General features: G+C 36.3%; 1 protein-coding gene across 1 annotated transcript in view; it reads left to right on the forward strand.

Annotated features, from left to right (window-relative positions):
• ADGRG7 (adhesion G protein-coupled receptor G7) overlaps positions 1 to 23,132 on the forward strand; it is a 76,159-nt gene extending 53,027 nt beyond the window's left edge. Inside the window, exons 12-17 of the mRNA XM_072721810.1 lie at positions 1,706 to 1,818; positions 7,322 to 7,665; positions 8,663 to 8,753; positions 15,319 to 15,474; positions 17,789 to 17,945; positions 22,046 to 23,132. Coding sequence (XP_072577911.1) covers positions 1,706 to 1,818; positions 7,322 to 7,665; positions 8,663 to 8,753; positions 15,319 to 15,474; positions 17,789 to 17,945; positions 22,046 to 22,306 — 1,122 coding nt within the window. The 3' untranslated portion in view covers positions 22,307 to 23,132. The remainder of the gene's footprint in view (positions 1 to 1,705; positions 1,819 to 7,321; positions 7,666 to 8,662; positions 8,754 to 15,318; positions 15,475 to 17,788; positions 17,946 to 22,045) is intronic.
• The last annotated feature ends 2,393 nt before the right edge of the window (positions 23,133 to 25,525 follow it).

Below are 25,525 nucleotides of genomic sequence, written 5' to 3' on the forward strand. Positions count from 1 at the left end.
GGAAATAATGTGAAACTTTTGTTTTTAAAAATGGAATTTGTTTTATTTTTGTTTTCTTCCTATAAGCAAATACATACTTATTGCATAAGATATGAATGTTTATCTGTTGAACAGAAATACACTAATATGGAAAAATATGACATCTTGAATTAAAATAGCAATTCAAATTAAAATATGTTAACAAACTGCTATATATTTGTACAAGAGACATAAATAATATTTGTAGGCATTTATTTTTTTATTTATGATAGTCACAGAGAGAGAGAGAGAGGCAGAGACACAGGCAGAGGGAGAAGCAGGCTCCACGCACCAGGAGCTCGACACAGGATTCGATCCCGGGTCTGGAGGATCGTGCCCTGGGCCAAAGGCAGGCGCTAAACCACTGAGCCACCCAGGGATCCCGTTTTGTAGGCATTTAAAAAAAGATCATCTTTGGAGAAGAGGTAGGATTTCAAGAGATAGGATGGTATGTGTAGCTGGTAGTTAAAAGAAATCTATAGGTTTTTTAATTTTTTAAAATTTATTTATTTATTTATTTATTTATTTTTAAAGATTTTACTTATTTATTCTTGAGAGAGAGAGAGAGAGAGAGAGAGAGAGAGAGGCAGAGGCACAGGCAGAGGGAGAAGCAGGCTCCATGCAGGGAGCCTGATGTGGGACTCGATCCCGGGTCTCCAGGATCATGCCCTGGGCCGAAGGCAGGTGCTAAACCACTGAGCCACCCAGGATGCCCTATAGGTTTTTTTTTTAATGCTTCTATATTACTTTCATGTTATATAAATATTACTTTCTAATTTTTTAAATTATTAAAATAAAGACAGACAAAAATTGTACATATCCTACTCACCCAGGGACCCCCATTCCTACCTCTCCAGATTTCTAAGAGCACATACTCACATGGAATATACTTATCTAGGAATATATACTAAAATACTAGCATAGATATAGATATGTTAGACAAAAACTAGGCCTCTTTTTTTAAAAAAAAAGTTTACAGGATCAATGAACATCTTTCCAAGCCCCAAAAATATTTCTGCAACTTTATTTTTAGTGCACTAGCTTAGGTATGCAGATTTCTTCTTAGATTATAATTACACATAAAAATAATGTAAGGGATAAATGAAGTAACTTTAGTCAATTTAGATCTACTGAGGAGGGCACTTGATGGGATGGGCACTGGGTGTTATTTGTTGGCAAACTGAATTTAAATTTAAAAATGTAAAAAAAAATTATTTATTTATTTATTTTTAAGATTTATTTATGATAGACATAGAGAGAAGCAGAGACACAGGAGGCGGGAGAAACAGGCTCCATGCCAGGAGCCCAACACGGTTCTCGATCCAGGGACTCCAGGATCGCGCCCTGGGCCAAAGGCAGGCGCCAAACCACTGAGCCACCCAGGGATCCCCTAGAAATGTAAAAAAAAAATTAGATCTAATCCAAACAACTTTGATTTTAAACATTGAGGAAAAGCATATATATTTTCCCTAACTGAATTAAATCATTGTTCTCAACATTATACTTCATATAAACTACTCAGAGATAAGGGATTAATTTATTTCCTTGTAAAACATAACAGTTTTATGAGAAGATATATCTAGAAATTCTCTGGTTATTTTGACACATGTAACTTCTTATGATGTTGACTTTCATAGACATTTCAGGAATGGTTATTTAAAAATATAAGTCTTAATTTATTTTCCAGAGTTTTGAAAAGAAATACAAATATCCTGAATCACTAAACATATTATCCAGCGTTGGATGTGCGCTGTCCATTACTGGTCTGGCTCTCACAATTGTATTTCAGATTGTCACCAGGTAAGAAGGGAAGTAAGCTCTTCTTATGAGAGAAATTGCTCTCCTGATATTATTTCCTTTGCACATATTCTCATCAGAATACAGTTCTTGGAATTAAAAGGGAAATCAGAGTTAGTTCAACAAATTCATTTTATAGAAGAGGATACTCAGTTCTGGAGAAGCTAGGAAATACATACAAATAACTATATAATTAAAATTGTGGTAAGTGCCTTGCAGAAAAATTGTATACCGTGTAATTACAAGCTTGTCATATAAAACTAGTATGGTCCCATTGCTCATTAATGCTATAGTTTCCCTTGTGTTGAACAGAACCATATCTACCAATTTGCATTTGTAAAAGAACAAAACATTGCTAAACAGCAAGTTTTTGAAAATTAAACTAGTTTAAAATATATATTAAGTTTTCAAGTGGTGAAAGTTCCTAAAAGTTTTAGAATTCTATAGTTAAAAAAATCCAATTTAAAAAAATTAAGTATAAACATACATTTCCTTCCACCTTGACCTCCTCACTAAAGGTCCAATTTTGTATAGCACTTGTGTTTTTTTATATGCTATATTTTTAATAATCTGTAAATATAAGCTTGTTATTCATTAGTTTACTTGTGTGCTGTTTTCCCCATCACCATGAAAATTGATGAGGACAGTGACCTTCTCTGATTTTGTTGTTGTTGTTATTGTTTGTTTTGATCACTGTATCCCCAGGACTGAGCACAGTACCTGGCCCATAGTAGAAGGATACCTGTGGAGTAAGTGAGTTTATTGTACATTCCTACCTGGTTCTCCTCTTAAACTCAAGTAGTCTCAAGATGAACTCATCTTTTCTTCAGAATTGTTCCTGCCTACTAAATTCCCTCATAAATGTTTTTTTCAGATGTACAAATTCAGAATTTTTTATTTTAAAGGCATTGCTGTTTAAAAATCCTTCCTGGAGTTTTAAAAATTTTAAAAATAAAAAAAATTATTTAAAAAGTGAAAAGCCACATAATAGTTGAGAGAACACTGAACAATCATATACCCTTCACCTAGATTCATTAATTTTTAATATTTTGCTTTATATTTTTTTCTATTTTTTGCTCTGAAATTTTCAAAGTTGTAGGCATCATGACTGTCATGTCTCAGTTGTTCAAGTATTCCCTGAGAACAGGGACATTCTCCTCTGTGGTATAATACCATCATCCTCACTCAGGAAATTCAACTCAAGCAGTTTACTATTAATATACTATTACTGTGTTAATATATAACCCATATTAAAATTTCTCTAATTGTCCCAGTAATGTTCATTATAGCTGGGTGGTTTTTTTCTCCAATTCATTCAGTTGTCATGTCTCTTTAGTCTCATTTAGCCTAAAATAATTCCTCTGCTTTTTTTGTTTGTTTGTTTTGGTCTTTTAGGACATTAAATCTTTTGAGATGTTCAGGTCAGTTATGTTGTAGAAGATAGAATATTCTACAGCTTAGGATTTGTCTGTCATATTCCATAGGATTAGATACAGAGTAAATATTTTTGATGAGAATACTAAATGATTAAGTCTTTCTCAGTGTGGTAGAGCATGAAGCATGTAGTGTCAGTTTGTCTCATTATTGATCCCTTGGTTACAGTGGTGTCTACTGGATTTCTACTGGAAAGAACGCTCATGTTCTTTCCCTTTGTAAGTAACAGGTGATCTATAGGATGCTATTATGTTCCCCAAGTTTTACTCAGTGGTTTTGGTGTCCACTGATGATCCTTACTGGAATATATTACTACATTGGTGGTTGAAAATGATGATTTTCTTACCTGTTATTATTTTTACATTTAGTTACTGTATTCCTTTGTAAAGAAGTGTACTCTACACTGGAACCAAAGGGAATCGCTTCATGTTGTTTTGGTATATCCCCATCAGCACTTTCTTATTTTAGGTACAGCAAGATGACCCAGGCAAATTTTTTACTTTCTCTGCCTCATACTTAGAATGAGCCATTTTTTTCAAAGAGCCAGAATTCCTTTTGATTCTTCTTTACTTATCACTCTTCATGAGTCTCTTGCCATTCACTTAAAGTTTTTATTCTGAGTGCTTAAAAACGAATACTTGTATACTGAGTTTTTATACTGAGTGCACCATGTGCAGACTGAATATAAAACTATGAATGAGACAAGTAAGCTCCATCTCTCATGGTATTTACATTCTTGGAGGAAGAGAGATGTTATACAGATATATATGGGATTAAGTATATAATTACAAATAGTGATAAGTGCCTTGAAGGAAAATTCCATGCCATGTAATTATATGTCTGTCATATGAGAGGAAATGACTCTTATATTTGTCCTTTCATTTATTTTTTTATTTTTTAATTTTTAAAAAATATTTTATCTATTTATTCACGAGAGACAGAGGGAGAGAGAGAGGCAGAGACACAGGCAGAGGGAGAAGCAGGCTCCATGCAGGGAGACTGATGTGGGACTCGATGTGGGTCTCAAGGATCACACCTTGGCCTGAAGGCAGTGCTAAAGCGGCTGAGCCACCCAGGCTGCCCCATGTCCTTTCGTTTATATTTCTATCATAGTCACTCTTCAACAATTATTTGATCCAATGTGAATAAGTTGCAGTAGCTGCATAACTAGTTTCTTTGCCTAAAATTTCACTCCTTCCGGTTGGACTTCTTTTTTTCCATTTTCTATCAACATGTTTCTTAGCACAGTTTCACTGCCATAAATGTCACTAAAAACTCATCAGGAAGCAAAAACCAAAATTTAAAAAATGGCATTGATTTTTAAATTGGGTATCAAATAGTTTTCTTTGTTCATGGACAGGATCCCACATAATTATATATAATTTATATATAATGTGTAGAAGTTATAACAAATTATATATAATTTAAGTATAAAATATGTTATATAATATATAAATTATAAATTATATTATATATAAAAAGAAAATAATATCAATGCACAGAAGGTAGTAGAAGAGCCAGGCTATTTGAAAGTAGCCCATTCTCCCTGTATAATTTATGTTTGAAATTGGAAAAAAATCAGAAAATAACTTTATTTTTATTTATTTTATTTTATTTTTTTTATTTATGATAGTCACAGAGAGAGAGAGAGAGAGGCAGAGACACAGGCAGAGGGAGAAGCAGGCTCCATGCATCGGGAGCCCGATGTGGGATTCGATCCCGGGTCTCCAGGATCGCGCCCTGGGACAAAGGCAGGCGCCAAACCGCTGCGCCACCCAGGGATCCCCAACTTTATTTTTATATGAAAGGATTCCTTTGAGTACTTTTTGCAGTTCTGGTCATTAAAACTTTCAAAGACTGATTGAAATTTTGAATTATCCCGAAAATCTCAAATAAAACATCAAAAGAATGAACAGAGTTCTGTTTAAATATATGGTTTTTATACATTAAATACATGCTTTTTGTGCACCTTCCCAAAGACTGAGAAGATTCATGATAGAATGTTATAAAATCATAAAGGATATGTAATTGGCAAACAGAGTTATTCATCAGATTCTAGGACATTAAAAATGGGTACTTAAAGACATTAGAATTTTAAACACAGTAATACATTTAGGGAAATAATTATTCCAAGGAGCCTCATAGTCTGAAAATTCCATAAAGGCTTAGATGGTGCTGAATAGAGATTCTATAACTTTAATTAATGTAAGACTACATGATGTAGTATACTGAGAATTGTAACATGTCATTAGAGGGGACTTAAGGATCTATCTACCTCTACCCACTAAGGAAAACAATACAGGCACAGTAAAGAGATATGAAACCTCCCATTTGAGATCAACCTTAGTTAGGGCAACCTTGAATTTTCTGCCAATCTGAAAATACACAGGTGGGCCACCAGAGAACACAGAACTGAATATCAATGCACACACACACTTTCTCTCTCTTTCTTGCACTGACTTCTAAAGACTACTGGTAAACAGTGCCAGCTTGAAGACAAAGTGAGAGGATGCTCTTCTTTTCTAGCAAAGATCTTAGGTAAAAATGAAAAGAAAAAAAAAACTCAAAAGTTTTAAAGAGTACTTGGTTCTACATCCAGAAATTACATCTTCAAATGAAGGAACAGTGTCAAAGCATGTTTTATATTAAAAGGCTTATTCAGAACATCTTGACCATTTGACTGTCATCAAGTATTTCCTAACGTATGCTCCTTGGGACACTAGTCCTTGATGGAAAAAGGGTTATGAAATGTCTTACAGAAAAGACACATGTGAGGTTTTGTTGAGCGTAAGCCTTTCAAAGAGATAGTAATCAGCAGTCTGCTCAAAATATCTTTAGTAGCAGCAATAGGCTATGAAACAAATTTTAAATATTTTTACTTAATTTAAAATTGTTTATGGGAACCGTACTCTTTAAATGTAATGTAAGCTAAATATTATACCATTTTGTTTTAAATGCATAATAGCAGTTTAAAATTATATTTGGCCTTATTGTTTTAAAATCCATACTTGATTTCTTTTAATATAAAATACTTTTTAAAATACAAGCAACTTTTTCTCTACCTTTGAACATGGATTCATCTATGAACGTGCAATAATTTCATATTTTGAAATTTTTAAAAATCCTTTTAGAGCCTTTCTATAGATAGCCTTTGTATATCCTTGCAGATCTAGAGTAGAACCTTTTATCTACTGTGGTAGAAGAAATTACCCTACAAGTTTGTGGCTTAAAACATTACTTTATTATCTCTAACAATCCTGTGTCTTGACTGGGCTTGCTGTATGAGTCTTCTATTGGTCTCTCTTAGGGTCTCCTGTGAGGCTGCAGTCAGATGGTGAGCAGAGTTGGACTCATCGGGGCTCATCTGGGATGCTGGGATAGCTGGGTCTTTCTCCCTCTCCATATAATCCCAGAGCATTCCTATGTGGTTTCTTCAGCAGGTTAGCTAGACCAGGGGGAAAGCTTATTATGATTTTCATAAGCAGAGTATCTTTATGGGATCCTTCTCCATAAAAAAAAGATTTGAAAACTGTTTTACAACTGTATTGGTATTAAGGTGAATGTATTAATCTTATATGCTCATATTTGTTTTTTGACCTCTGAAAGTTCATTCTTGTCCCTTCCAGTTTTAAAAGGAGTTAAAACTTTGCTGGGGACTGTAAAAGTATCATTGGCAAAAGGACTACTTTATCTGCTGAGTAAGTTGGCCCTAGCTGTCAGGCCTTCTGGTGCATTTCATTAGATAGATCAAGTCACAGGCTGGACCTGGGAGGACACTACACAGGGTATAGGTACCAGAAAGTTGCATTCAAGGCAGGGGTCCTCTCTGAAGAATAGTTGTCACTTTTGATTACAACACAATTTTTTTTATTATTATTACAACACAATTTTAAGAGGGGACATATCAAACTGCTTTCTCTAACTTACTTTCTTTTGGTATACTTGGGAAGGGAGATTTACTAGCTGGCCCACTGGGCTATGAACTGGATTTACATTGGATAATAACGTTTCTTTGTTCACTTACAATTTCACTAGAGTTTATTTTGTTTAATTATATTTAATATGTTTTCAGGAACGTCAGAAAAACTTCAGTAACCTGGGTATTGGTCAGTCTTTGCATCTCAATGTTGATTTTTAACCTCCTCTTTGTGTTTGGAATCGAAAACTCCAATAAGAACTTAAAAAAAGATAATAACACCATTCAGACGGACCCTGATCGTAATGAAATGCTCACGCAAGATATTTATGACGTCCGGAATCCCACATGCACTGTGGTTGCTGCCTTGATGCACTATTTCCTTTTGGTGACATTTACCTGGACTGGACTGAGTGCTGCACAGCTCTATTTCCTTCTCATTAGGACCATGAAGCCTCTTCCTCAATATTTCATTCTGTTCATCTCTTTAATCGGATGGGGTAAGTGTTTGCCTTTTCACTTAGAAATTTAATTTTGTTGAAGTAACTTAATTTCAACAAATACCTGTTGAAGACCTGAGGGTGCAAGGCCTTGAAGGGAAATGGAAATCCAGCAATCACTGGAATGTACCTTCTGTCTGGTTGCTCACACTCCTGGGAAGGAGACAGACATGATCAGTCACAAGTCACGTCCTGAGCCAAGCTCAAGATGTTAATTTCCTTTAACATCTCTACTAGTTTAATTTGAAATTTAGATCACGTGTGACTAACTTCCTCACTACCTTAAAAGAAATGTTTTGAGAAAATCAGAGTGACTCTAAGAAAAATAATTTGAAAAATTTATTAGGTTCCAGCAAAGAATTACATGAGTGATACCTAATTTAAAATTTATTCAAGTAAAGGAGGATTTAGGTTGTTTTCCCCCTCTTTTTAAAATGTTTTAAAAATTTTATTTATTTATTCATGAGAGACACAGAGAGAGAGAGAGAGAGAGGCAGAGACACAGGCAGAGGGAGAAGTAGGCTCCATGCAGGGAGCCCAATGGGGGACTCGATCCTGGGTCTCCAGGATCAGGCCCTGGACAGAAGGTGTCGCTAAACTGCTGAGCCACCGGGGCTGCCCTCTTTTTTAAAATTTAAATTCAATTTGCCAACATATAGTAAGTGCATCATTAGTTTCAGATGTAGTTTCCAAAAATTCATCAGGTGCATATAACACCCAGTGCTCATCACAAGAATGGAAATTGTGATAAGAGTTACAAAGAAATCAGAAATGTAGAAGATTGGTATGTAGAACCAACAATACGAGAGAGGCAAACCGTTACCAAAAAATTATGTCATCCATTGACCTATATCTGTAGATCATTTAGGACATTGTCTACAGTGGAAAGAACAATACAGTCTTGAGAAAGGTCAGGAGTATAATTCATTCATGTTCTTTTATAATTAATGCAGTCTTGGGTAAATTATTCATTCAATGCCTCTCTTTTACCACATAGGAGTCCCGGCTGTAGTGGTGGCTATGACACTGGGAATTATTTCTTCTCAGAATGGTTCACAGTGGGAATTAAACTACCGACAAGAGGAAATGTGAGTTAATATTTTTCAAAAATGTCCATTTATTTGATAGAAGAATGTAGTTGTTCAGTGATATTGAGTCCAAGTGTCACTGTACATATGCATCTCACTTTATAAGTATCATTATAAGCGGGTATTTCAAATTCTCAAAGAATGCATTATATTTTAAATACAGTGATTTGAAAGCTTCCTGTGATAAATCCTTTTGTAAGGCAAGTAATTACTTTCTAAATTTATAATTAAACTGTGTTAGATTCGTCTTCTTTTATTAGGCCTGAAAATCATAGGACATAATGTGTGTGATCCTTAGTAACCCTTTATCTTAATTTTCTTAACTAGGAAATGGGAATAACAATGATCATAATACCCACTCTGAGGTCATGGTGAGGAGTCAAGAAAGTGTGAAGACATTTCATAACTTGAACAGCACTATCCATGCTTATGACCGGTTTTAAGTTGATAGGATTAAAATGAGTATTTTGTGATGATTTATCACACATAAAAAATGCTCCCGGAGATTATAGTGTGATTAGTTGTTACTAATGGAAATACCCGATTGTGTGCTGATTGCTTTTTCTATGAGATGGGAGAGAAGAAATCTGAGCTGAACTCTTTACATGTATTTCTGCTACTAAACAGCAACTACTCTTTAATTTATCCTCCCTTCTCCTTTTACAATCCAACCATTCTCACCCCTCTACATCCCAAAGCAACTAAAACAAAAGAAAACAGAACTATTGGAAATGTGCTAGTGCAGCCAAGGGAAGGCTGTGGTGTTAGGGTGCATACCTACTTCCAGGGCTGACTGGGGCCCAAGTGTAGAATAGGAGACTATCTGCCTGGCTTGATTTTAGAAGCAAATACTCCAGGTACCATTTTTTTCAGGTTTAATTAGTGTTAAAAATCTCTTAGTGAATTAAAAAAATGTAATTCCTTAATTTCAGATCAGGGGTAAGATGCAACATTCTCACAGGAGAGGCAATTCGCTTCAAATAACATCACCAATTTCCTACCCTAACCCCGGGACAGAACTAGATCTACTCCTATAAATGCCTTCTAGAGAAAGAAGCCTACCATTTTAAATTCATTCATGCTGAGCTATAAATAATTGAGAGCAGATTCTTTCCTGAGTATGCTGGTAGATGTTAGGGAAGACACTAGGCAATGATAACAAGAGGAGTTGGGAAGATGCCTCATCTTGGACCCATATCCCCTACCTTTGATCCTATACATGTGCATCAGGGGTCACATTTCTTTGGGATGTACGTAGAAAGAAGAGGGATTATTTTTGGTTTTCTGGAGTTATCCTCCCAGCAATTGCACCACCATATCCCATGCTCTCCCCCATGTTACTCCAATAACCCCCTTCCCTTGCTGTACTGCTATCTCTGCAAGGACCCACCTGAGGGGTGACTGCAGGGCAGGACACACTCTTCTTTAACACCCCATCCCCTGATTGTCAGTACTACCATCACATAGCCTGTTTCAGACTTTTCTGAAGGATCGAGATAACATAGGATATTATAGTGCCTGAGGGAGAAATTCTTGTTAATGTCTGCTATATATGATAAATCTGTCTTCATGGTAGGTGTCATGACAAAATAACCATTAAGTTAAACATTTCATCTGAGGTCCACTTGTGATGCTCTCTAGACATCAGGTCCATAGCAGTTTGTCAGATTAGCCTCCACTGTGTGCTCTCCAGTCTTAATTCTAGAAATCCCACTCCATACCTGCAAGGGTTAGTCTGACCATAGGGTCTATCCATCTCCTAGACAGACTGTTCTCAAATCTGGATGTCATGAGAACAAATCGAGCATGACTGACTATCTCTCCAAGTAGTACAAAGGATAGAGAGGGTGAGAAGGAGTTCCTCCTAGCACACACTTCCTGACGACCACGGGTAGCAAGCCTACTTCCCCTCCAGGTCTCCCCATTGGTATGAGATGGCCGAGGAATCTGCATACATTTGTGGGCTCACACACACACACACACACACACACACACACACCTGTGTGTAGTACAAATAGTAATCCTCAGAAATTGTTTCAAAACTCATACAGAGAAGGCTACATATCTAATTGTTTCATAATTAATAAGTCTGCCTTTATCCAATAGAGTTGTATTATTCATCTTCCTCTCTCTTTTCTTCCCCCTTTACACTCTAGGCTCCATGAATAAGAAATGTGTTCATCTTTTTCATTTAAAAGTTTTGATGAAAAACAAAACAAAACAAAATAAAATAAAATAAAATAAAATAAAATAAAATAAAATAAAATAAAATAAAGTTTTGATGGCCACTTGCTTAGTCACCAAATAAGCTTCTAGAGATTTGAAAGTACTTCTCAGGAGGATATCATTAAATTCTCAGCCGAGTGCCTTCCTATTTCTTCTGTAAAAGAGATGACACAATAGAGAATGACAGGAGGGTTGTCCTCCAGTTGCAGAAAGGAAAGCCAGAAGTCCTGAAGAAAAACTCACTGGCTCTCACCATTTTATTTAAGGATAGACCTATTCTGTTAATGAATTATAGGCACTCTTTTATTTTTTATTTTATTACAGAGACTTGAACATTATCCCAGTTTCCTTCTAGGTCATTTAGATTAGAAATATGATTACTAGTAACTTAAATTATAACAGCTTTCCAATGCAAAACAATTTAAAAATCCTTTGACATGTACAATAATGGTCTTTTGCCTGCAGGGAAAAGCGCACGTATATTAATTGAATGCAAATATGTGCCAGGGCTTCTCACATTATTTTGTTAATATCCAAATGCCTCCTGATACCTCACTTGGGTGTCTAATGGGACATCTAGTGGTCTTCCCTACCAAATCTGCTCTCCATGTCATCTTCCCCATCTCAGTTAATGGCAATTCCATCCTTTCAGGTACTCAAGCCAAAGAATTTGGAATCAGCCTTAATCCTTCTACATCTCACACCCAACCTAGAAATAAATCCTTTGCTTTACTTTTAAGTATGTCTAGAATCAGACTATTTCCTAACATCTCCTCTTCTGGTCCAAACCACCAGATTATTGTAACACTCCTAGCCAATTTCCTACTTTTGTGCATGTTCTATTTTCCCTGTATCTAGCAAGAGTAGCACTTTCCAAACTCAAGACAGATCATGTTAAGTTTCTCCTTTGCATCAAGAGTACATGCAATAACCTATAAAGCAGTGACATAATTTGCATCTTTTCACTAATGGCTTGTGCTTACTCTGTCTAAGCCACATTAGCTGCTTTGCTCTTCCTTCAGCTCTCAAATCAGGGCCTTTGCATTTGCTGTTCCCTCTGCCTAGAACGCCCTTCCCCCTTATCTACTTCAGATCTTTGCTCAAATATCACTTTTTCCCATAAGGTTTTTCCTGACTACTCTATTTAAATTAAAACATTCATTGCCCCCTCCACACATATATATACACATATGCATAGTAATACCTACCCTCATTACGTGCTTTGTATTTCTCTAAGCAATTGTCACCATCTGACATAATATATATTTTATTTATTTGTTACTTTTATTTATTTCTGTGCATTAAAATAAATTCACTAAAGAAGGAATTTTTATTTTTATTTTTTCATCATGATCACTGTGCTCTTTAATCCCCATCACCTATTTCACTGGCCCCTCACCCACCTTCTCTCTGGTAACCATCAATTTGTTCTCCATAGTGAAGAGTCTGTTTCTTGGTTTGTCTCTCTCTCTCTTTTTCCTTTATTCATTTGTCTCATTTCTTAAATTCCACATATGAGTGAAATCATATGGTGTTTTTTTCTGACCTACTTCACTTAGCATTATCCTCTCTAACTCCATCCATGTTGTTGCAAATGGCAAGATTATTCTTTTTATGGCTGAATAATATTCCATTATATATATAATAATAATATAATAATAACATTCCATTATATGTATCTATCACATCTTCTTTATCTATTATTTATCCAAGTGTCAATGGATACTTGGCCGGCTTCCATAGTTTGCTATTGTAAATAATGCTGCAATAAACATAAGAGTGCATGTATCCCTTTGAATTAGTGTTTTTGTACTTTTGGGGTAAATACCCAGTAGTATGATTACTGGATTGTAGGGTAGTTCTATTTTTTTGAGGAACCTCCATACTGTTTTCCACAGTAGCTGCTCTAATTTGTACTCCCACCATAATGCAGAAGGGTTCCTTTTTCTCTGCATCCTTGCCAACACTTGTTTCTTGTGTTTTTGGTTTTCACTGTTCTGATAGGTCTAAACTGATATCTCATTGTAGTTTTTGCTTTGCATTTCCCTGATGATGAGCAATGTTGAGTATCTTTTCATGTGTCTGTTGGCCATCTGGATGTCTTCTTTGGAGAAATGTCTATTCATGTCTTCTGCCCATTTTTAAATTGGATTATTTGGTTTTTGGGTTTCGAGTTGTATCAGTTCATATATTTTGGAAACTAACCCTTTATTGGATGTCATTTGCAAATATCTTCTCCTACTCAGTAGGTTGCCTTTTAGTTTTATTTTATTTTATTTTATTTTATTTTATTTTATTTTTAGTTTTATTTTAATTATTTATTCATGAGAGACATAGAGAGAGCGAAAGAGAGGCCGAGACACAGGCAGAGGGAGAAGCAGGCACCATGCAGGGAGCCCAATGTGGGACCTGATCCCAGGTCTCCAGGATCACGCCCTGGGCTGAAGGCAGGAGCTAAACCGCTGTGCCACCCAGGGATCCCTAGGTTGCCTTTTAGTTTTGTTGATTGTTTCCTTCACTGTGAAGATACTTTTAATTTTGGTATAGTTCCAATAGTCAATTTTTTCTTTTATTTTCCTTTCTTCAGGAGACATATTTAGGGAAATATGGCTATGGCCTCTCTTCAAGAATTTTTACGGTTTCAGACCTTTAAATAAGAGGTTTAAATAAGAGGTTTCAGGTCTTTAATCCATTTTGAATTTATTTTTGTGTATGGTGAAAGAAAGTGGTTCAGTTTCATTCTTTTGCAGGTAGCTGTCCAGTTTTCCCTGTACCATTTGTTAAAGATATTGTCTTTTTCCCACTGGATATCATTCCTCCTTTGTTTAAAATTAATTAGCCATATAATTATGGGTTTATTACTGGGCTTTCTCTTCTATTCCACTGCTCTATGTGTCTGTTTTTATGCCAGTACTGTACTGTTTTAATTACTACCATTTTGTAATATAACATGAAGTCAGGGATTGTGATACCTCCGGTTTTGTTTTTCCTTTTTCAAGATTGCTTTGGCTATTCAAAGTCTTTTGTGGTTGTATACAAATTTTAGGATTGTTTCAGTTCTGCGAAAAATGTTGTTGGTATTTTGATAGGGATTACATTAAATGTGTAAATTGCTTTAGGTAGCATAGACATTTTAACAATATTTGTTCTTCCAACCCATGATCATGGAATGTCTTCCCATTTCTTTCCATCATCTTAAATTTCTTTCATCAATGCTTTATAGTTTTCAGAGTACAGGTCTTTCTGTGCTTGCTTCAGCAGCACATAAACAGAGTACGGTCTTTTACCTCCTTAAATTTAATCATGGTTATTTTATTACTTTTGATACAATTGTGAATGGCATTTGTTTACTTAATTTCATTTTCTGCTGCTTCATTATTATTCATTCTATAGGAATGCAATAGATTTCTGTACATTGATTTCATAGCCTGCAATTAATATTATTGAGTTCATTTTTCAGTTCTGGTCATTCTTTGGTGGAATCTGTAGGGTATTCTATATATAGTATATGTCACAAAGAAGAAATTTTTTTTGTTCACTGCTAATATCAGATATCTAGAACAGTCTGACACATAGCATGTGTCCTGTAAATACCTATTAAATAAATGAACACATTCTTACAACGATGCCAGGAAGTGATTACTATACCTCACAGATGAGGGAAAAAACCCAAAAAACCACCAAAGCCATTTGCAGCAATAGCAACAACAAAAAACTTAAAACAGATGCAGTGAGGTTAAATAACTATTAAAATATTTTTAAACATTTAACTTTTAAAAATGCCCATTAATAAGAGGCTATGTAAATAACTATAGCAAATCAATGGAGTACTATATAGCTATAAAAATAATGACTGTCTATAATCTCATCTGGAGTGATCTCCAAGATATGCTGCTAAGTAAGTTATAGAAATATGTTATTATTTGTTTAAAGATAAGAAAAATATGTTTGCCAGTTTAAGCATAACTTGATGACTTGTGCCTTTAAAATTTTAAACCACCTTGATGTGCTACATGTTAAAAAATGAACTAAGACAACAACTTGCCTAAAGTCAGACCCCCTAGTAAGTGATGGAGTGACATATAAATTTGGGATTGCCTGATTTAAAAGCTATTTTCTTTTCATTAGCCCATTCATCAAGAAATATCCAGAACTAATATATTTCTTTGTTTTTCTAGTGGCTAAATTCTTGAAAGTCATTTCAAATCTATAGAATGCAAAGGGATATTGGCTTTTAGCAGTTCTTTCAGTAAAGTGAATGTCAATAATGTTAATAGCAGAGAACCAATATGTATATCTTTCTTAATCTACTAAAATCTTTTTGTTTTTCTCCCCATAGCTGCTGGCTGGCAGTTTCAGGAAACAATGGTCTTATAACAAGTCCATTGTTGTGGTCATTCATCATACCTATCACCATTATCCTCATCAACAATATTGTTATATTTATTATCATTATAGTCAAAGTAATATGGAAGACTAACCTGAATCTGACAAGGTAAGCTTACCAATTAGTGCGATGCTTCCAAGCATGACTCATTTAGTACATAATACAGCACCGTAATATATCTACAGATCCTAAAAGAGTTTTCAAGGATCCCTGGGTGGCGCAGCGGTTCGGCGCCTGCCTTTGGCCCAGGGCGCGATCCTGGAGACCCGGGATCGAATCCCACATCGGGCTCCTGGTGCACGGAGCCTGCTTTTCCCTCTGCCTGTGTCTCTGCCTCTCTCTCTCTCTCTGTGACTCTCATAAATAAATAATAATAATAATAAAGAGTTTTCAGACTTTTGGGACAATGGCAAGGATATGTGGTTTGCAGGGCAGATTTTCTTTTAACCTTTGTCTAAGAAAGTAAATCTCCTCTTCTCCCAACAATATGGAACTGCATTACATAACATGCTTTTGTGCTGTATGAGCCCAACTAAACTAAACCCAAAGACTTCAAAAGAAGAAATTTCAAGAAATCAGATTTGAATAATTAAAGAAACTAGAAGATTGTAAGGAGATGCTGATAACTGTATTACATTTTACAAACTAGGAGCTGCAGGCTATATTTTACATGTTTCTTGAACCTGATAATGGCTTTAAGTTTTTTAAATTAGTTTGAAACATAAAAATTGGGAGATTTCACTTAAAAATTATATTTTCTCTTGAAAAAGTTGGGACATATGGCAACATTTCATCCACATTTTCTGCAGGCAGGACAAGTGCTCTCTGGTTTATCAGTTAGCATGTGTACTGCTTCTCTCCTTTCCATAACCTTTCTGTCCCCCATAAGCATATTCATTGTCATCCCTGGTAAACAAAAAAGCTTTCAGTTGGACGGGTAAAGAACAGAAACTATTAAAAAAAAAAAAGAACAGAAACTATTAAACAGATACACCCTCCTTATCCACAACTCCAACATCACAATTGCTTAGAACACAATGCTAATAAGGTCATGAATCCAGGTTTCATTTCACAAGACTGTGTTTACCTCCAGCACATTTTTATTTATTTATTTATTTATTTATTTATTTATTTATTTATTTATTTAATTTTACCTCCAGTACATTTATTAGAAGTTTATCTGTGAGCTTTGTTGGTCATCAAATGGATCTGTTTGGTATGAATAGATGGGTGGGAACAACCATCATTAGTGGGAATATGATCTTAATATGTGCCTTTACTGATCAAAACTAAATGTCATCTTTCCTAAATGAATGATAATCCATACTGAGGAGAAATGTGAGGGGAAAGACTATCATTGATAATCCCTCAAACCTTTGTTTTATTAGCAATGCAGAAAAATCTCAGTAAAATCTTAGCCTAATTGCAGAATAGGTTATATTTCCTTTATACAAAACAGTATTATTTTGGCCACAGACAACAATAATTTGTATTTCTAGGTTTTGGCTGATAGCTCATGGTTCTTAAATTGGCTTAATCACAGTGAAAAGTAGGTTACAATTTGATTGTTTAACAAATTATCATTCATGTATCAGATTCTTATGAAGTTTGCTTTGCTGCATAAGAAACCACCCCAAAACTTACTGGCTTAGAGTGACAATCATTAATTATTTGTCATAAGTTTGAGTGTTGGTCAGGTAAACTTGTTCTGGTCTTCACTGACTTGAATACGGATGGATGGTCTAAGATGACTTATTTTTGTGCCTGGTGGTGAGTGGGTGTGGTTTTGAGTGGGAGCTGCTCAGTTGGGAAAGCTAATTTCTGTTCCATGTGGTCTGTCATCATCAATTAGTCCAGTCCAGGCTTCTCAAAGAGTGATGTCAGGGTTCCAAAGAACAATTAAAAAAGGCCAGCTCTACCAAACAAAATGCTTTCTAGGTTCTGTTTGTGGAACAATTGCTAACATCCCCTTGGGAAGGCATAGGGCTAAGTCCAGATTCCTACATTTCTACATTTTGATGACCTTTCATTCCCATATCAACCTACATCATAGGAAGATCCCAGATGCCCAGAGAAGGAATTTCTCACTGGCTGATCCACAAAATAATCACCAAGATAAAACTCCTTTCTAAAGAAAACATTGATTTTTACGTGTGTGGGGTACTTGCCTGCAGTAGTATATAAGGGACTGTTATGCCTGAGCCTTTAAGCAAATATCACTGTATTCCTTAATAAAGCTTGCTAAATCAGATTTTAACCAGATGTAGGTCTAACATGGTTTTCCACTTGATGCATAATATTGTTAAAGAGGATATATGGGCAATTGCATATGCATTCTCAATTAGAGAGTAGCAATGATACTAAAAAATAAAATGATCTTAATAATAAAACCATATTTTCTTTCTTGCTTTCTCTTACCTAGCACAAAAAAGGTTTCATCCCTAAAGAAGATTCTTAATACATTATCTATTTCGGTTGTTTTTGGAGTTACCTGGATTCTGGCATACTTTATGCTAATTGGTAATGAGGACGTCAGGATTGTCTTCAACTACATGTTTTGCCTTCTCAACACTACCCAGGTATGGTGTGGATTAGTCTGAAAGTAGCAGGTCATGCAGTAGTGGTGAGAGTACCCTGGACCAAGCTAAAGGTGACTTTGAAAGTCATTGCTCTGTTACTTTTAGGAGACACTATTTTCAATACATTTTGAAAGAAGAGGAAAGAAAGCTTGTCTCACATCTTCAACTACTGAGAGTCATAACCACTGTGGGAAGTTGGTATCATGTTGGTTGTTTCTGGCCCTGGTCAAATATCACTGAAGAAACTAGTCTTTGATACAAAATGGAAACCATTGGGAACAGCACTAGATAAATTTGACTGGACCACAAAGGTTGAAGAGTCTGTATAGCGCAGTGTGGAAGCTGCTTGGCTGTTTAAATTGTTACCACCACAGTTAATGTTTGTAAGCCCTTTGGTGGCCCTCTCCAGTGCCTCAAGTGAGGGATATATGCCTGCCACTAAATTGAATTGAGTATAAGGCAGTTTTTCACTGCCGTCAACACCCAATGGAAACTCCCCAGAAGAGAAATAAATAGGGTATTGACAGCAGCCATTGGATGGCCAACTGACCCATGGGCTTGTTGCCTAGAGTGATGAGGATTTAAAAAAGTACCTGAAAGGAGAGATAGTCAGGGATATTCTCTCCTCCTACGGCAGGCACATTATAAAATAGAGGCTCATTACAAAATGTTAATACTCTCTAGTAAAATTGAGGGTGACCATATGACAAGAGCACTGGGTTAAAAGGAGAGTTAGGCTGTCATCCAGCTTTACCATTAATTATCATGTGATTTTAGGAAAGTCATACAACCTGAGGGAGGTATGTAAAATATAAAATGGAGGGGGGATGTTAAAATTGGTGCTGTGTTTTCCAAAGTAATTCTGAATATTGCCTACGTGAGATTTACATAGTATGTTAAAATGCTTATTCCTCAGCCTCACCCCTTACCTGGTCAATTGGAATCTATGGGGTAAGAGCTAGAAATCTTCACTTTAAATAGGGATTTGATTTTTATGTACACTAAAGTGACTATATGTAAGGCTCCTTCTAGATTGAGTGATTGATTGATTGATTTTTAAAAAGATCTTATTTATTTATTCATGAGAGACACAGAGAGAGATACAGAGAGGGCAGAGGGAGGAGCAGACTCCCTGCAGGGAGCCCAATGTGGGACTCGATCCCAGGACCCTGGGATTATGCCCTGAGCCAAAGGCAGACACTCAACCACTGAGCCACGCAGGTGTCCCATCCTTCTAGATTTAGAATGCTGTAATTTTGATAGACATTTACTAAGTGCTATAGATATTATTTTAAAAGCACAATTTGATCTTTATGGTAGTGAGAATTGTTTGATCCATACATTTTATCTTTTTCAATAACATCTCTGGGATTTTAAGGATGTTGTCTTCATGAGTTCTCCATGGTCTAGGTGTTTTCCTAATTCTTGCACAACTAGAAATTTATCCAGTCTTTTAAGTATGGAATAGTGTACTCCACAAAGAGGACCAGATTTCTTATATCTTCAAAATAAATATCTCTTAAACAATCAGGATGGCCAGTAACCACTTCTGCTCTTCCAAGACCTAAGTCCCTGTGCATCCTTCCTTGTGTCATCATCAGATGGGTAAATACTGCCTCTTGGATAATGATCAAGTTAATCTTCCTGTTTTTGGTCAGAGAACTGGCCTCTTGACAATATGTATTGATTTTATTAGTTAAATTCTCAGGGTCTTTGGGTTATCTTACCAGAGAGCATCAGAAGTCTCCTACAACAGTATTCATAAGATATGCTTCTAGAAATAGATCCTTATAAGGCTTGGGCCCTAGAGATTCTAATCTGGAGAAATTTTTTTAAGTAACTTTTTATTTCTAAAGAGTTTAAAACATGAAGTTGCAAAAATAGTAGAGTTCCCAGGTACTCTTTTCCCAGTTTTCTCCAATGCTAATACATTATAACCACAGTCCATTATCAAAATCAAGAAGTGAACATTGGCACAATACTATTATTCAACTAGTGATGTTATTTCCACAAAGGAGATAAATGAGAAATTTACAGGGGGACTCTTAGATGCTGTCATATAATTCATAATATCCTTCTATTGTGGTTACAAGCAAGAGACAGAGTAGTATAAGACTAGAAGAGCTTTGGAATCAAAAGGAGTTGAGTTCAACTCCAGACTCCACTTATTACCGGTTGAGTAATTTTAGGCAGGTTACTTAAATTATCTGAGCTATAGTTTTCCCACCTGTTAGATGGGCTAGTAAGGCTTATTTTAGAGGGTTAATGTTAGGATTAAATGAGAAAGATTAAATGATGAGGATTACATGAAAAACAGTGTCTGATACCAATAGGACTTCATTAATTGGTAGTTTTCATTTTAAAAGTGTATATGTATACAATGGAATATTACTCAGCCATTAGAAATGACAAATACCCACCATTTGCTTCCACGTGGATGGACCTGGAGGGTATTATGCTGAGTGAAATAAGTCAACCGGAAAAGGACAAACATTATATGGTCTCATTCATTTGGGGAATATAAAAATTAGTGAAAGGAAATAAAGGGAAAGGAGAGAAAATGAGTGAAAATACCAGTGAGGGTGACAAAACATGAGGGACACCTAACTCTGGGAAATGAACAAGGGGTAGTGGAAGGGGAGGTGGGCAGGGGGTTGGGGTGACTGGGTGATGGGCACTGAGGGGGACACTTGGTGGGATGAGCACTGGGTGTTATGCTATATGTTGGCAAATTGAACTCCCATAAAAATAATTAAAAAGTGTACAGAAAATAGTATTCAGTCTTTTGTAGATTAATTTCTCATGCACATCTAATCTTTGTACATAAAGGACAGAAAAGCGATGAATAGTAGTGCTTAAAATTGGTTTTGTTCTCAAACACTCCAGATTTTAACTTGTTGTGTAGTAACTTGTTGTGTTACTAAAATGCCAAGAAATGTACAATCATAGAATGTTAGAACTGGAAAGACAATTAAGTGACCCATAGGCAATCTGTCTCCTTCAGGAATTGAAGTGAAGTAACTGCAGTATACTAAAACATAAATATTTGGTCTTTGTCCTCAGTACACAGTTCCTAAAGTCTTTGGAATTGATTGTCTTGGAAGTGATGAATATCTTTTGTATGTTAATGAATGACTGGAGGCTGGGGTCCCTAGAAAGCTTCAGGCTGGAGGCTTGTTGCCAGAAAGACTAGACCTGGAACTAGAAGTTTGGAACTTTCAAAGAAAAATAAATTAATTAATTAAAAAAAAAAAAAGAAGTTTGGAACTTTCAGCCTTACCTCCAGGAAGGGGAAAGGGGCATGAGACTGTGTCAGTCACAAATGGCTAATGCTATTGGGCCCTAGAGTTGCGAATCCTGTATAATGGAACCTCCATAAAACCCCCTACATGAAGGGGTTTGGAGAACTTCCAGGTTGGTGAACATGTTAAAGAGCTGGGAGGGTGGTACACCTGGATAAGGCATGGAAGTTCCATGCTCCTTCCCCTATACCTTGTTCTATGATCTCCTCCATTTGGCTCTTCCTGAGTTGTGTCCTTTGTAATAAACAGGTAATGGTAAGTAAAGATACTTCCTAAATTCTGTTAGTAGTTCTATTAAATGATCAAACCTGAAGCAGGGAGGTGGGCTTTGGGAAACCCTTGACTTTGTAGTCAAGTCAGACAGAAGTATGGGTAATGTGGGGACCCAATGTTTGTCCCCAAACTTCACTAGCACCTGAAGTGAAGGCAATCACAGGACTGTTAACCTGTGGAATCTGACACTAACTCTTGTTTGTTAGCGTCACAAATCAATTGAATTATAGGTCACCCAGTTGGTATCAGGAAGAGAAAGAGCCCCTCAATCATACAGCCAACATGTGGTGAACTGGGACCTAAATTCGGGTCTTCTAAATCTACTGTTTCCATGTAGCACTTTATATGTGAGAGGAACGTCACCTGAACCCTCTGAGATGACAAAGTGCACAGCAGCTGCAGATGTAAACTCAGGTTGGGGAGTTGTCCATGATGAGATGGGCGGGTGGCAAAGTAAAACAAATCTCTTCCCTGATTCTGTATTTTAACACTGATCTAGCATAAAACTTTTGTTCTATCTGCCAGGGATTGCAAATTTTTATCCTGCACACTGTCAGAACAAAAATCTTCCAGAGCAAAGCTTCCGAAGTGTTGAAGTCACTGTCGCTATCCACTGGGAGAGTGAAGCTGAAGCCATCAGTGACCGCAATGAGGCTGCGTGTAAGGATGTATAACATGCTCAGGTCACTTCCAACCTTAAGTGAACACTTTAGGCTGCTGGAGCCATCTGTCATTATGGAGGAAACGACACTCTCTGAAAGTGACCAAGCAAACCCAAGCATCTAGACAGTGAAACTACTGCCTTTGTGATCCTCTTTTTAGACAATTCATGTTAAGTGTTGCTTATTCTGTTTCTTTCCTTTAATACTCGGTCCTCCCAGAGAGTCTCCTTCAATATATTTTGCTCAAGGCTAAGACTCAGTTAAAACTTGTTTATTATCATCAGGGATAATGGACTTGGTATTTTTTCTGTCATTCAGTAGATTCTTACCTGAATGAGGTAAAGAATTCCACCCAGCGTTCAGGGTAATTCAAGATTATCATTGTTACTTATATCATAAATGTGACAAACTTTGGTAAAAGAAATTCTTTTACAATTTACCAAAAAGGGCATGAGGAGAAAATATTTACCTTCCAGAACAAAATGACTCCTAATGAACCCTGCAGTGAGTTGCTTATATATATATATAATACTTTTGGTCTGTGAATATTTTAATTTGTATTTGCTTATACTTTTATTTCTACTTAAGGATTTTGTGTCAGTTTAACCTCTGGAAAGGGATACTTTTTTCTGTTCAAAAAAGAGCATGTTTTGTGACCAGAGGATTTAGCACTCTAAGAAATGGACAGTGAGACACAAAAAAGATGAGCTGGTTACTAGAGCCTCTGTGTATTTCTTTCTGGTTCTTGATGCATCTGTCCTTTTATTGATGAAGTGACTTTGAGACTCAAAAAATGGGAAGTTAGTCACAAACACCACTTATGGCTTTTGAAAAATCTAAGTGCTCATGGAATTTCAAACACTTGAATTATGAATGGCTTCCTAAATAAAAAATGACTTCTACTAGAGTGGGAATCACTCCCACTAAACGTAGGAGATAGAGTTTTTGAATTGTTGTGTTCTGTTTTGTCATAAACTAGGCAAGTGCTATGAGTGCACTGAACTAAGGGACTATCAAATGTCATGTGACCTGTGACATACCCTTCTTATCCTACCCTAAAGAACACGTGAGTTTATATATATATATATTATATATATATATATATTATATATATATATATATAAATGGTTGTAAATGACTGTTGGATTCCTAGACAAGCTGAGAGCCTATTTCATCTATAGTATAATTGAGACCTTATAGGATAATGGGAAAAAGTAAAGGGAAGAAGATACAGAAGAAAAGCAGTTCTCAGAGGACAGTGTTTTTAGTAGTGGTATAGTAATATCCCTAGATAGAGGTTGGACACTGGGAAAAATTATAAGATCTGGTTGACCTATTCTATATCCCAAAATTTATATTCAGATAAAAGTAAACTTCAAATAAGGGGCACTTTAAATTGGAAAAAAAAAAAAAGATAACTAAAGAACCTCATTTAGCCTGAGTGGAGTATATGTGGTTCCCTCAGCAATTTTAGTTTTCTTTGCACTTTTTCAATCTTGGGAATATAGCAACCAAAATTCCCTATCATTTTCCTGGAATGGCTATACCAAGAATGTGCAAACTTTACAAATTATGGAGGATAAGACAGGCAGATATTGATGTTTGTCTGCCTACCCTGAAATCCTACCACTTATTGATTTAGACCTTAACCTCATGCAGAGGTCAGGAAGTTTAGTGATAGAGATCAACTCAAAGTAGGTTAAGGGTCAAAGATAATTCAGTGGCTCAATTAATTATAAAGTCCAAAGGCTGAGTTGGTTTTGGGTGGGGTAACTATATGTTCTAGTTTGCCTGAGTTGGTTCTAATTTGTGCCTATTTTCCTGACTTATGTATTACTAGCAGTCCCTATTACTCTCAAGTGTCCTGGTTTAGGACATAAAATATATGATATACTAACTTTAGGCCTAGAGTTCAAAAGCAAGGAGTTCAAAGAATATGTTAGGATTATTTTTCTCTCCATGTTTCCTGGGTCTTTGTTCTGTTTTTGGCAGCATCCTCAAATTGGATTACATGGCTGAACATTGGCATCCCCTCTCACCTGCCCTGCAACCTCCTTTCATTGAAGGCCAGCTGAGCCCAGAACCTGTGCGGCTCGGGTCCCTGTGACACAGAGTAAAGAAAGGGCAGGAAGAGGAAAGGACCAAAGAACTGGCACACCTTTCTTGGTCATGTGCCCACAGGCATTGTGTTCAGGGATAATTGGGCCAGCCTGAGTCCCATGCCCACTGTGAAGTGGAGGAATGGGGGATGACCTAGTTGACAGGCTATCCTGGGGTAAAGAGTGGACAGTTACATTGAGGACAGGCTCATCAATCATTTCCCTTACTCTGATAAGCCTGTTAGGTCTTTGTCTGAGAAGAGTTTGAATGGGGTGGGTAAGGAAAAGCAAAAATTAATTATTCGGTGCTTTGGAAGTTTGGGAGCAAGTACAGGGACTGTAGGAGCCAAACAGTGACTTAACATAAAAAGATAGTTTCAGGAAGGGGAGACTCAGAGTACTGGTTCTCATGATATTCCATGGAGCCAATTTTCCATGTTTCTTATTTATTTTGTGTGATAACAGTGCCCCATAGCCTTTTTTGCTTGTGGCATCTCATGTAGTTTCTTTGGGGAACCAACTATCCTGATCTTTAGATTTTCCTTCCTGGGTCTGAACCGACAGTTCAGAGCTCATTGTTTAATTGTTGGAGGTTTGGGTTGCTTTTTCTCTTACCCTTCCCACTTTGAAGTTTACCTGACTTCTTGTTTTCTGTTACCGACCAAGGAAGATTATTCTCAAACTCATTGCCTCATTCAAAAGAACTTGGCATTCTTTGCAAATGTTTGGGAAATCTGGACCCAAAGTATTAATTGCATCATACCAGCCTGGCAGCCACTGGAGCTCTCTGGCTCTGTGGAACCCTTTTAATTCGTCTGCCCGGCACCTCTAGCACCTGGCTCCTCGGATGAGGTCCAAGACAGAGATGCCAGGATTAGGTTCCATTCCTGGAGCGAGGATGGGGTGAAGGGGAGCAGTTAGTAAGAGAAGAAATAGCTTCCTAGCTGCATTTTTAAAACAATGCAAAGTTATGACAATTTTGGAAGATATTTACAAAGTATATTTTTTCCAAAAAAGCAAAATTCATAATTCCCTAACCAATCAAAGATGTCTTTTTTCTCATGTTTTCTTATGCTCTTTAAGAATTTAAATAACTATAATTACAGTAAATGAAATTCCATCATGATTTTCATTTGTTACCCAATAATGCAGTCCTTACAATAATTGATTGCACAATATAGCTAAGTTACTAAGTTCTATTGGATTTCCAGCTTCTTTAAATTTTTAATATTGTAGTCATGCAT

This window comes from Vulpes vulpes, chromosome 1 (genome assembly GCF_048418805.1).
Source record: "Vulpes vulpes isolate BD-2025 chromosome 1, VulVul3, whole genome shotgun sequence".
Classification (NCBI taxonomy): domain Eukaryota; kingdom Metazoa; phylum Chordata; class Mammalia; order Carnivora; family Canidae; genus Vulpes; species Vulpes vulpes.